General features: G+C 37.7%; 1 protein-coding gene across 1 annotated transcript; it reads left to right on the top strand.

The window, feature by feature from the left end:
* Positions 1-2824: 2824 nt before the first annotated feature.
* Positions 2825-12664, top strand: LOC121379422 (transmembrane protein 26-like). The gene is made up of 3 exons (XM_041508041.1): positions 2825-4328; positions 6532-6673; positions 11910-12664. The coding sequence occupies exons 1-3, from the start codon at positions 4084-4086 to the stop codon at positions 12597-12599; spliced, it is 1077 nt and encodes a 358-aa protein (XP_041363975.1). The 5' UTR covers positions 2825-4083; the 3' UTR covers positions 12600-12664.
* Positions 12665-14442: the final 1778 nt, after the last annotated feature.

Raw genomic sequence — 14442 nt, 5'->3', positions numbered from 1 at the left:
TCGTTTTTTTTAAGTTTCTATAGTGCCGACCGAATTTGTAGATGGCAGATGGGACGGGATTTAGCTCAGTTGGTAGAGCGCTCGTCTGAGTACTTTGGTCTCAGGATCAATCCGCCCTCGGCAAGACCCATTCTCTGACTGTCCCCCTAGTCCAAACCAGTGCCCCACGACTGGTTTTTATATTAAAGGAAACATGACACGTGACCATATTATAGCTCATTTTAAAAGAAAAATGATATAAAAAAATAATATACAAATAACTTTATAACAATAAAATACGTGTAGTTAACTTAAAATGAAGAAATTACGCTAATCAGTATCAAAGTACGATTTATGCATATTTCTTCGTGAGCGTTCGGAAAAAAAAGGGAAGTGACGTCAGAGCCGCGTGTACTCTTCCATTGTTGTTAACTGTTTATATATGGAGTAAGGGGGCTTACGATCTTTTCAGTCCAACAGTGCCGTACTGCGCGGCCTTTGGGTGTAAAAATAAACAGTTTTAAACGATCGGGATTGTCTTTTTATGGTTTTCCAAAGTATTGTATCCGAAGAAAGACGCGTGTATTTTATCGCAAAAGAAATGATTGGACCCAACACCGCATAGTACTTTGGTGTCAGCCTATTTACAGCCCGGAGCCCGAACGTTACCGGAGAGACAAAAACAGTACTCTGTTGCGAATGCCGAGGTGTACATTGTACATATTTGGCACAAAGATACACCTCAGCATGATGTATTTATATATGTTAAAACAAAAAATGTAGAATTTTTTATTTATTTATTTTTTTGGAAAAAAAGAGATTTTTCATGTATGGGCTGTAGGCCTACATAACAAAATCTGTATTCGCCGTCCGAAGAAGGAAACGTCAATAAGTAATTAAATATGGCATATACAAACATGGGATTTGGCATGAGGATACATCTCAGTACGATGTATTTAAATATGTTTTTAAAAAATGTGTAGAAAACAATAATAATTTTAAATAATGTTTTTAATCTTCGGGCGGAATACGTCACAAAAACGTTCCTCATCGCCCGAAGCCCCAAAGCAACACGAAGTTCAATACAAAATAAACCACTACTGTCGGTGTCGAAATAACTATTATGTTTCATCCACGGGCTGACTTGAGAATCGGAGTGTTATTTTAGTTAATTGGTCCTTTCTTTCCGTGGCCTGCACATGTGATTCCTGATTGGCAGGTGTAAATTGCAGGGTATCGACCAGGTAAGTGATTACCACGGTCTAGACATACGCACAAAATACGTGCCAGTTTTTTTAGATCACAGGGTATTGTGGCGTAACCTGTCGCGACTATAGTACAATGTTAATGGACATTATCAGCCGCCCTGCTTCATTACTGTAAATAATGCTGTAAAACCCTTGATTAAGTAGACTTTCCCATCTAAAATTACAAAAACTGACCAATTACGTAGTACCAAAGAAAAGAAAATTATCACTTGGGTATCGTGAGTGGTCGTTTTTACTCTAACGCACCCTACCAATAGGCCTAATAATATGCTACTTTTTTTATGAGAGAAAAATACTATAACCCCATTTCGTTCTATTGATGCAAATAGAAATATATTTAGTTTAAAAGTTGATTATACTCTCAAGTCATTTATGTTGTTTTACAAGCCATGTTAATGAAAGTGAAGCGCCTTGTCGTAAATTAGAGCGTTTGTTTACACTGTGCATACAGATTTCATTATGTACAGCCCGAACATAAAAAAAATGCGATATTTTCTAAAAAAAAACCCCAATTTTTTTTGGTCCTACATTTATATTTTTTTACATATTTAAATACATCATATCGAGGTGTATCTTTATGCTAAATATGAACAGTATACACCTTGGCATTAGCATCCGAGTTTTGGTTTTGTCTCCGGGTTACTTTCGGGCTCCGGGCTGTAAATTGGTCGACCGGTCTGGTCTGCACCATCAGTTTCTCCACCCTCCGACTCGCTATCCGTTTTTTTTCTTCAGTATCACTGTTGTAAGTAAATGTGTGTCTTTTCTTCATTTACTAACAGCTCATATTGATACGGCAAAACGTTTTGCGAACGAACACTCATTGTTTTGGTAAGCTGTGCAAGTCTTAGATTCTTTATGAGTGGTACGGACTAATGCTTTTAAGTGTAAGGCGTCAGATCAAGCGACGCGTCTCTGACGTCACGGACCTCGTGATTGCCCTGCTCATTAAAGATCGGCAATTCCGCTAAGAGCTCGTATCTGGGGTTCTTTTATGGAGATATTTTAAGTAATTAATTTTTTATAATTTTTTTTTTTAGGTGAGATTTGCTATTCATTGTTGTTAGACGGTTAAGTACCTTTAAACATAGTACCTCATTCTAATACTCCATATCAAATGTCATTACTCGTCAATATTTATTAACAAGAGCAACGCACTCCCCCTTCTCTCCCCGACCAACGCTGAGAATATAAGATTACTTTGTTTAGCGTCTAATTTTGCAATTGGCTTTGTTTTCTTTTCAGTTCCGATGTGTGCCCAACCACACGGTAAATTGAGCGATTTTTGTTTGTTATCAAGTTCACATGCTGGTTTCAGACCCGTCCACCTACAAAAGTGGTGTGTTTGACAAGATATTAATATTTGACAGCTCAACAATAGCAGGCTATAAAAAACGGACCACAAAAGTATAGTATCTGGGGGGTTTTTTGGCCATGGATTCAGTGGCCGAATGAGCACCTAGAATGCACTGTGTATTATCTGTTGAGGCGAGGAGGTAAAGCCGAGACAGTGCATTGTCTGGCCTAGGATAAGTGAGATTAGAAAGACACGACTCGCACGCAAAGATCGTAACTCAGGTTCAGCTCCGACACCTTTCGAGGGGCCACTGTCACCTTAGAAGAGACCGTTTCAATACCATTCGGAGGCCAAAATCACTACAAGCACCATTCGACTGTCACAGCCATTGGAAGCATCATTCTGAGGTGGAAGTTTATCTTTAACACCATCCTCAAGACTGAAGGTTACTTTCGTCATTTATTCAAATGTGATAGTCATTCCAAACACAATTCGGAGACCAAAACCACTTTCAACGCTATTCTCAAAGGCCACAGATACTTGCAGGTGAAAGTCACTTTGAACACCAGTCAGAAGTGAAAGTCGGAATTTCAACACCCTTAAGATGTGAAAGTGATATTCAGGAGTAGTCGGAATTCACAATTTTTAAACCATTCAGATGTGAATGTGACAATCAACACCATTCGGAATTCATAATTTCAACACCATTCGGAATTCACAATTTCAACACGATTCGAAATTCACAATTTCAGCACCATTCGAAATTCACAATTTCAACACCATTCGTAATTCAAAATTTCAACACCATTCGAGGTGAAAGTCATATTCAACTCCACTGGGAATTCACAGTTTGAACAACATTCAGTGTACCACAGTGAATTTTAAAAATATTCAGACAGCCACAGACACTTTCAACAGCGTTCAAATGCCTAGGGTCAATTTCAACATTATTCGGTTACCACAGTGATTTCACACACCATTTTCCTGTATGAACTTAATTATTTCGATATATCACCTATGTTGTTTACACAAATTGTCTCCCAGACCATGGACATCTTTCATATAAGTAACCAGTACGATATCAGCAATTTGTAATTCAAGTTTGTCAAACTGGAAAATACAATTTTCTAAAGTGTTGTGTATTTTGTTTCCCATATGTGCGTGTATTGATTTCGTTAAAAAATATATTCAACAGCAACAGTAACTTCCTTAAGATATTAAAAGATGCTGCCAGATGTATATTAATTTTGTTGCTTTACAATTCAGCTCGGAGTAACCAGTACGATATCAGCAATTTGTAATTCAAGTTTGTCAAATTGGAAAATACAATTTTCTAAAGTGTTGTGTATTTTGTTTCCCGTATGTGCGTGTATTGATTTCGTTCAAAAGATATTCAACAGCAACAGTAACTTCCTAAAGATATTACTCTAAATCTACTAAATCAGCAAGATTCGGAAGCATTTTAATAAAAGTGCAAGACACTCATAACACTTTTTTAATAGTCTTTCAGAAATCATCGTTTGACAAATACCATTGACAATGAAACAAAACGACAACATATCCAGTAAGAGAAGGATTAAACTGTGGTGCCTGAATAAAACAAAAAATATTTTCATGGCCCTGACAGTTCGCCTGTTTCTGTTAATACACACCATCCTGGCTTATTGGCGCGTGTGGTCCGCCAAACAGCAGTCACTGTTTTGGCTGTTTCTTATGCTTCCTGGGATTCAAGTTCTCGAGACTATCTACACCGTAGTTAAACGAAAGGGGGTAGAAAACGCATGGTAAGTTAGTGTGACAGGTAGTGTGTTAGTGTGCCATTTAGTCTGGGAGTAGCGGTCCTCTTTTTTGGCGGTGCGGGAAGGATCATCTGTATTGTCCAGTAAATTATCTCCTCGGGAGTGGCTGTTCTCCTATAGACGAAAACTAGACCGAGATTAATTGAATCAGTCACTATTTTGCCAAATGCCCATGTTAGAAATCAGTGCTGAGTATCCATGTGTGTTGATGTGTGGTAAGACGGAGTGTAGTGCGTCTATGTGTGTTAAGTCAGTTTGTGTGGTCGCCAGTAAAACCATGTGGCAAATCGCAAGTCATTGTATGGCAAGTTACTGTGTGATAATCAGCGTTTGATCAGACATGTATGGTAATCAGCAAGCAGTAAGTTAATGTGCTAAGTCATCGTGTGGTAATGAGTGTTTGGTAATTCAGTATATAATAAGTAAGCGAGTAGTGAATTACTGTGTTATTTCACTGTGTGATAATCAGTGTTTGGTGATTCAGTATATGGTAAGTACAAAGTTGCTGTGTGCTAAGTCATCATGTGATAACCAGTGTTTGATGAGACAATATATAGTAAGTCAGTGAGTGGTAAATTAGTGTGTTAAGACATTGTGTGATAATAAGTGTTTGGTCAAACTGTGTATGGTAAGTCAGTGAATGGTAAGTTACAGTGTTAAGTCATTGTGTGATTATCAGTGTTTGATCAGACGGTGTATAGTAAGTCAGTGAGTGGTAAGCTACTATATGTTAAGTCATTGTGTGATAATCAGAGTTTGATCAGACGGTGTATGGTAAGTCAGTGAGTAGTAAGTTACAGTGTGTTAAGTCATTGTGTGTTAATCAGTATTTGGTAAGTCAGTGTATGATATGAGCGGTAAGTTAAAGTGTGTTAAGTCATTGTGTGATTATCATTGTATGGCAAGTCAGTGAGTAGTAAGTTACAATGCATTAAACCACTGTGTGATAATCAATGTTTGGTCAGTCAAGGAGCAGTAAGTTACTGCGTGAAGTCACTATGATAATCAGTGTTTGGTAAGTCAAGAAGGAGTAAGTTAGTGCGTGAAGTCACTATGATAATCAGTGTTTGGTAAGTCAATGAGCAGTAAGTTACTGCGTGAAGTCACTATGATAATCAGTGTTTGGTAAGTCAATGAGCAGTAAGTTACTGCGTCGTGAAGTCACTATGATAATCAGTGTTTGGTAAGTCAGTCAGTGAATTGTTACTATGTGTTAAGTCAGACGGTGTATTGTACGCCAGTGTGTGGTAAATCAGTTGGTGTGGTTATCAACCAAAACATGTGACAGTTCGGTTATTATGTCGTTCAGTTAGTCATTGTGCGATATAAGTGATATTGTAAATCACCGAAAAGAGAATGCGTGGTGTGATATTCGTCAGTGATGATTGTGAATGGTGATTAGGCAGAATGTTATTATACGAGTTTTACGTAAGTTTGTCCCTTTCTTAGACATCCAATGGCTTGGGTATTTTGTTGCGCTGGGTGTATGCGTGTGTGTATGTGTGTGTGTGTGTGTGTGTGTGTGTGTGTTTATTAATTCTTTGTTACAAGTCCGTTAGCAGGTGAAATATGAACTTAGGTGAATATATATGTTCGTGTGTGTTCCTCTAGGTCTCCGTGTTTGGCAGCGCTGATAATAAAATATTTTTTGATCATGAATCGTCAGCAAAACAAAAACACTGAATTTACATCAATGAGCTTAACATTTAGGCAAACACACGACCGCATGCTCGTTCGAATGCAAACACAAACTTATACATGGATACACATATATCAAATTTCTGAAATGTACAGACACACACATACACTTCAACAAAAGTAAGTCAATAATGACTCCAAACACACACCCCAACCCCCAAAAACAACCCAAACCAAAAACAGCAAATCCCCCCCAAAAAACCCCTGAAAAAAACCTAAAAAAAAAGCCACACCCAACAACGACAACGACAACGACAATAGCAACAACAACAGCAGAAGCAACAACAACAGCAGAAGCAACAACAACAGCAGCAGCAACAGCAACTGCAGCAGCAGCGACAGCAACAGCAGGAGCAACTGAAGCAGCAACGACAGCAACAACAACAACAGCAACAGCAACAAGCTACTAATGGAAAAGCATAAAGCTATAACTAGAACTTTATTACAGAATGTGTTCATATGTTCAGTTTTACTTACTTGTTATTTTCAGGTTCTGTCTCTGTTTTTTCTGTTATCTTCTGAGTACCATTCCTGCCATTTACTTGTTGGAATTCGACAGACTCAATCGATATGCCCAGATTTACGAAAGTGAAAATGGAACGCAACTCGAGTCACTTAAAGCAATACATGGGGTAAATATAACATAGTATTGTAATATATTTTCCTCATATTTAATATGTCCTCATAGTCAAAAATTGGTTTTAAAATCGAATCAAACTGGTCCATATACTTAATGCTTGGAGAATTTTGTACGTAAAGCTACATGAGTGCTAAATATAATTAACATGTTGTCAGCTACGTTTTGACTATTTAACCTCGTTCAGTGACTATTCATATAAAAAAATTATGTTACTGTAATGTTTAAAGGGACTGTCCTGAGTTTGCAGCCATTGTAAGATATTTTCGCCTAACAGTCTTTTTGACGACTAAAATTACAAAATAAATACATTTTCTTCTTTAAATATCAATTTAGTATTTACAGTGTGTTTGTGGTCGTGTGTGTGTAAGAGTCAGTGTTTATTTTCTTTATGATATATATGATATATATTTTTTCGTACATACAAAATATTGTCGGAAGGTAAAATCCTGTTTGGGCTACTACAAACATTAAGACGACAACAAGCTCCTAGTTCGTACAGACATTGATAGTCTAAACAAGAAAATATATTTAATACTTAATTTTAGTCAACAAAAAGGATCTGTTAGTCGAAAACTTCTTACAATGGAAACAGGAGTTTCCCTTTAAAGTTGTCACATTAAAAAAGCAAATATGGAAGAACTACAATAAAGAGGACAGTACATACAATGAATGTCTCCACGGAAGGGGAAAGAAACTAATTATGCTCGAAATTAGTTTTAGAGGAGTTGGAAGCAATCTTTGCTTCTCATCTGTTAATCTTGAAGCAAAGGCTTGACACTGAGAAGCAATAACAGAACGCAGACATTGATATAATTGTATTAACTTAAAGATGGATAGCAAAAGCTTGACACTGGGAAGCAATAATAGAACACAGGCATTGACATGACTGTATTAACTTAAAGATGAAAAGCAAAAGCTTGACACTGAGAAGCAATAACAGAACACAGGCATTGGTATAATTGTATTAACTTAAAGATAGAAAGCAAAAGCTTGACACCGAGTAGCAATAATAGAACACAGGCATTGATCGCTCAATGCGCGGTCGGTGTGGGGTGGATCCACGTCGGTGGCCCCATTGGGTTATTTCTAGTTCCAGCCAGTGCACCACGACTGGTATATCAAAGGCCGTGGTATGTACTACCCTGTGTGTGGGATGGTGCATATAAAAGCTCCCTTGCTGCTAATCGGAAAGTATAGCCCATGAAGTGGCGACAGCGGGTTTCCTTTCTCAATATCTGTGTGGTCTTTAACCATATGTCTGACGTCATATAACCGTAAATAAAATGTGTTGAGTGCGTCGTTAAATAAAACATTTCTTTAGGATATTAACTGTATTAACTTCAAGATGAAAAGCAAAAGCTTGACACCGAGAGGCAGTAATAGAACACAGGCATTGATATTAATTGTATTAACCAAAAGATGGAATGCAAAAACTTAACACTGAGAAGCAATAATAGATCACAGGCATTGATGATATTAATTGTATTAACTTAAAGATGGAAAGCAAGAGCTGCTCATGAACCCAATGATCAGAAAGCATACTGTGTATTTTGAATGGGAGTTGTCTCTCGCTCCGTCAATTTCAAGAATTAAGTTGTTTTAGGTGACCTTACAGTTCACCTGCTGACGTTACATTCCATCTGATTCGACCTTTTCAGTTCATTTGGTTTGTTTCAGGTGACTTTACACACTTAAAGTGATTCAGAAAAAAATGTGGGGGGGGGGGGGGGGTGGTCAAGCTGCTCGTTTCTGAGATAAGGGGTAGCATCTATGACTACCCTAGTTCCGCACAAAATTCTAGTACGTGTTTTTACAGGTACCCCATACATGTTTCAAGCACAAGGCTACTTGACACATTGGTGCTAGATGAAATAAAATTGCATATTTTTTTTACCCAGATGAAACTATTATTTTTTACAACCAACACACTCACATTTATAACCAATCACAGGACTTGTGGTGTTCACTTCTCTATCAAAAGTTCGGTGCACCTCGAACTTTGACCCAGCCGGAAGTTATTTGCTTTAGTACTACCTATACTGATAACATACATTTTTCAAAAAGTGTCCATCTATGTGTCTTTATGACAACCAGGATCTGATGTATTCTGACATAAACTGACAACCTCACTGAAACTGTTGTTTCTACAGTGCAACCTAATATAGTGTATACCTCAAAAGGCATATGTATTGCATATAGTTTTGTACAAATGCAATATGTCATATTAAACAACAAAATGTTTTAAAATAAAACTCCTGAAGATATTTACTTTCAGTTGGGTGTGTGTACTCAGGTATATATATTATATGTAGAGACAACAAAGATAGTCAGAGTACCTCTACCCCTTTAAAGAATTCCATTAAAACACATGCACTTGATTGACCCCTAGATTATGAAGACCTTAACAGGCACATCAAAGAAATATCAGTATTAAAAAAATACACCGTCTGAGGAAGGAAACACAAACATGACTGTACCTGTATGAAGTAATGACTTAATGTCCTGAACATTAGTGTTGGGAGGAAATCCTGTATGCTGGGTGTGGGTGTCTTGAAGTTACCAGGTGTGGGAATTTCAAATCCATCGGCCATGCTGAGTTTCATAATGAACCATCAAAATCATTGGCAGCCACCAATATTCCTGACTATATTTTATTTATAGCCTACTGTAGTTGGAGGTTTTAATAGTTGTGATATCTGGAATTATCATGCAGCTTTCACACATTTATTTTTTATTAATTACTGAAAAAAGTTATTTTTAAATGACAAAATTACCCAAACATCTATATTCTTGCATTATTTTCTAATCCGGATTAATACAATATGTATATTGGATGTATTCCTACAATCTGTAATCCAGCATTTTATTTAGCTAGTAACATTAGGTAATACAGCTTTAACAATAAAATAAATTATCAACTTAATCCAAGGCAGATAATCAAATCTGAAAAAATTGGTTCTGAATCTAGTATAAACTCAAAATGCTCTTCGTGAGAGCTAAGTGATTATTAAGAAAGAAAAAAATGATCTGGAGATCTAAGTATATGTTTAACAACCTTATTGTTATGTATAAATAAGAACAGAAGGCACAATAGTGACAACTAATTTACTTATGTTTTTGGTAAAGTTTTTCTTCAAATTTACTTTAAATTTTGCATAAAACTACACATTTGTCTAAAATATAACTTAGCACCCTATAAATATGTCAAAATGACAATAAAAATCAAGTTCTTTACAAATTTGTTTTTTCAGAATTTCATACATGAAATATTAACAACGTTAATGGAAACTAAAGACATTAACCCACTATTGGCACATGCTATTTTTAATATAAAAATAAATTGCTATTAAAATCTTAGTTCAGGTTGCCTATATATAATACCATATTTAAGAGCAGTTGTATATGGCAAGTCAAATACCATGTAAAAAGAAATTATTGAAATCTTTACAGTATGAATTATAGGCAAAAACTAACTTTTCTTCAGTGCTAACTTTGATTCAAACTCCATTCAGAGCCATGTACAGAGATTATTATCAAGGCCAAGGTCATTGTGAACTTGCATGGTCGAGTGATGGCTAATTAATCAACCAGTATAGTTTAATTAAATAAAATGACAAAATCATAATATTTTTTATTATGCACTGAATATGTGCTATAGGGTGTATACTATCAAATCAAATCCCATAGACGACAACAGTAACATATGTGGCTAAAACTCCTACCTGTAGCGTATCAATCGACATAAACGCCACGGATATAAATATTACCACCCCTCACACTTAAAGTGAATCAGAAAAAAATGGGGGGTCAAGCTGCTCGTTTCTGAGATAACGGGTAGCGTCTATGACTACCCTAGTTCCGCACAAAATTCGAGTATGTTTTTTTACAGGTAACCCCATACATGTTTCAAGCACAAGGCTACTTGACACATTGGTACTATATGAAATAAAATTGCATTTTTTTTTTACCCAGATGAAACTATTATTTTTTACAGCCAACACACTCATATTTATAACCAATCACAGGACTTGTGGTGATCACTTCTCTATCAAAAGTTCGGTGCACCTCGAACTTTGACCCAGCCGGAAGTTATTTGCTTTAGTACTACCTACAGTTCATCTGGTTTGTTTCAGGTGACTACAGTTTATCTGGTTTGTTTTAGGTGACCTTACAGTTCATCATGGTTGTTTCAATTGATCTTACAGTTCAGTTGGTTTGTTTCAGGTGACCTTACAATTCATTTAGTTTGACCTTACAGTTCATCTGGTTTGTTTCAGGTGACCTCACAGTTCATCTGATTTGTTTCAAGTTACCTTACAGTTCATAATGGTTGTTTCAATTGATCTTACAGTTCAATTGGTTTGTGTCAGGTGACCTTACAATTCATTTAGTTTGACCTTACAGTTCATCTGATTTCTTTCAAGTGACCTTACAGTTCATCATGGTTGTTTCAATTGATCTTACAGTTCCTTTGGTTTGTTTCAGGTGACCTTACAATTCATTTAGTTTGACCTTACAGTTTGTCATGTTTGTTTCAGGTGACTTTACAGTTCATCTGATTTGTTTCAAGTTACCTTACAGTTCATAATGGTTGTTTCAATTGATCTTACAGTTCAATTGGTTTGTGTCAGGTGACCTTACAATTCATTTAGTTTGACCTTACAGTTCATCTGGTTTGTTTCAGGTGACCTTACAGTTCATCTGATTTGTTTCAAGTGACCTTACAGTTCATCATGGTTGTTTCAATTGATCTTACAGTTCCATTGGTTTGTTTCAGGTGACCTTACAATTCATTTAGTTTGACCTTACAGTTTGTCATGTTTGTTTCAAGTGATCTTACATTTCAATTGATTTGTTTCAGGTGACCTTACAATTCATTTGGTTTGACGTTACAATTCATCTGGTTTGTTTCAGGACACTGGCGTAGAAAATGGGGGGGGGGGGGGGCAAGGGGGGCATGTTCCCCCACTTTTTGAGATATTGTGTTTTATATTTGCTTTATAATAGTGTAAAAGTGTGTAAATATAAAAGTTCAACTGGTTTGTTTCAGGTGACCTTACAGTTCATTTGGTTTAATCTTACAGTTCATCTGGTTTGTTTCAGGTGACCTTACAGTTCATGTGGATTTCCATAAATAAATATTTTTTTCGTTTTTATGATCACCAACATCAGCCTTCAAAGTACAGAATAGGTCGATTCTTGTTTTAACTTTACTATCTTTATTTCAGGTGACCTTACCGTTTACTCTTGCACCCGACATCTGGGTCTCCATCATTGAACAGTCAATGCTGTTTCTGATGGTCTTAGGTAGGATAATGTTGCCAAGAGGTAAACTGTCACGTGACCAACTCTCGCAACTTTTATTCGTCTACATCGGGATGGCTTCCGACAATTCTGAACTGTTTGTTCTCTTCGACGAATCGCCTGTCAGGCAGGACCGAGATTTGACGATTGGAATCTTGGTGGCTTGGACGTTTAGTCTGATGCTCTTCACGGTAGTCCTCACCGCCACGAAAAGTTCCAAGAAAAGTCGCGTGGCTCCAAGGAGACTCCAAGACGACGTTATAAGCAGCAAGAGATCTCCACTGCGGGGATTTTTCGAAACAGAAATCTGGAGTATTGTGTTAACGTTTCTTCTACAAGATGGTCCGTATTTGAGCGTGCGTTTGTCCGCTTTAATACGGTACAGGCTGATCACGTACAGTATTTTGTTCTTTACCTTCAAGAACATATTCGTGATCATCCTTCTGATCTACAGACTGCTCGTCCTGTTCGGATACACGGCGTCCAACAGCGAGAATGATGGCGATGATGAAGAGAACAAGACGAGTGACCGAAATGAAGATAAGATTTCCATTATCGACTCTGGCACCGAACTGAATGAACTTAATGAACTCGAAACAACTAAGTTGAAGTAGCGTCATAACATATTAATATATTTATGTATGTATATATCTTGTAGCAAGATGTATCTATCGCACTTTGTGTGTTGTATATTTTGTAGCGAAAACAAATTGAAGGCAGGGTGCTGGAAACATTACTATGAAGCTTTAATCAATTATAGGCCGCTTTAAAGACAGTTTTGGTATGATGGTGATAATGTTTTTTAAAATGTTTTTATTTTTTTATTTTAAATAAAGTTTATTAACCTCAGAATGTTTTTTAGTAGTGCCAGGGTTGGGGCCCTGGTATCGCTACTTTACAATCATATAATATTGTCATGGCTGTCCCAACAATTTTCGTAACTGTATGCTGTGACGTGGACGTGCTGTGACGTGGATGTTTTAAAAAAAAAAAAAAAAAATTATTTTTTAAATAAAGTTTATTGAACGGTCGGTCAAAAAAGAAAGTGTAAAAGCTAATATAGGTTTTGACATTAGTGAATCGAGTGTAGCTCGTTAATTAGACTTCTACGATGTTGTGGTGTCTCCCTAGGTTGCCCATAGGGCCCTTAAAAAGGGCCTGACCGCTTCTGGTCGTGGCATGAAAACCCAGGGAAGACTCGCGCAATTGTGTAGACACCGGTAGGCAGGGCCGTTGACGTCCATTGACGTCAGCCTTTTATACTTCTTCCAATCTAATTAAAATTAGCTCCACTATTACATGTGGATCTAACAGCAGCCCGTTGGAGCTCATGTCCAGTTGACCTTTCATTCAACCAATCAAAACCTTACTTGCAAAATCATGCCAGTGATTTGAAAAGAATTTGAAAACATTCGGGATTATGCCGAGGGTATACGAAATGATTCGGGTGAATTACGAATTACGAAAACTGGCGGCTCAACCGGCAGCGGCGGTCCCTTCTGCGTCGCCGCCCCCGGCTCGGCCCAAGACGAAAAGACCAGCTCATCCGGACCCGCCGTCAACACCGAGGGATGCTCTCGACGCGCCGATGTGCGAGACACCCGCAGACGGAAAATGACACGGTTTTTTGCCATACTCTATAAATAAAGATATAAAATATGGCTTGTGCCCCACCCACTAACTACTGTGCCACATCCCCCCACCTATTACGAGAGAGAAAGAAAGAATCCTCTACTGCTGATTCGTTCGAAAAGTAGCAATAGGAGTCTTTGATACGAGCCATATGGGTATGGGTAACTATATTTACGTGCCCCTATCCACGAGGGTTCAGGCACGCCCACCCCGGACTCGGCCTCTGACATCGCCAGTTGTCGATTCCGGGGCGGGAGGGGGGGGGGGGGGGGGAGGGGTGGTTAAAAAAATGCATGGGGTAATTTTAAATGTTGTGGTATGACCACTTACAAACTTAATTAATTATATCAATTACAGTTAGGGATCTATCATATTTACATATTATTACTCACATATTTATAATAGCACCATAATTAAAAGCCTTATATCCTTCTATTGTTTTAATATATAATTAGTAGGTGCAATTAATTGAAATTTCGATCGGGCAAATCTAAATAATTATATAATATAATTAATTAATTACTAATAATATTTATATATATATATATATATATTTTTTTATTTTATTAATTAGGCCCTGGAGGATAAAGGATTCGTAAAGCGGGGAGCACCGCGCCACCGGCAATCAGGCGATCAAACAGGCGGGAGGCCCACTATGGTAAGTCCGGATTTCCACGGGGGGGCGTTCCGGGGGGGGGGGGAGGCCTCCTAACAGGCTTCCCTATCGGCCAAAACCGCCAACGCCCTACCGCACCCAAATATGCACCCTACCACGGCGTCCCCCCCCCCCCCCCCCCCCAGGTTATCCATGTAACACAGGTGGGC

Source organism: Gigantopelta aegis, chromosome 8 (assembly GCF_016097555.1).
Source record: "Gigantopelta aegis isolate Gae_Host chromosome 8, Gae_host_genome, whole genome shotgun sequence".
NCBI classification, from domain to species: domain Eukaryota; kingdom Metazoa; phylum Mollusca; class Gastropoda; order Neomphalida; family Peltospiridae; genus Gigantopelta; species Gigantopelta aegis.
The sequence above is the reverse complement of the archived record's forward strand: the minus strand, read 5'-3'. Positions and strand labels throughout refer to the sequence as shown.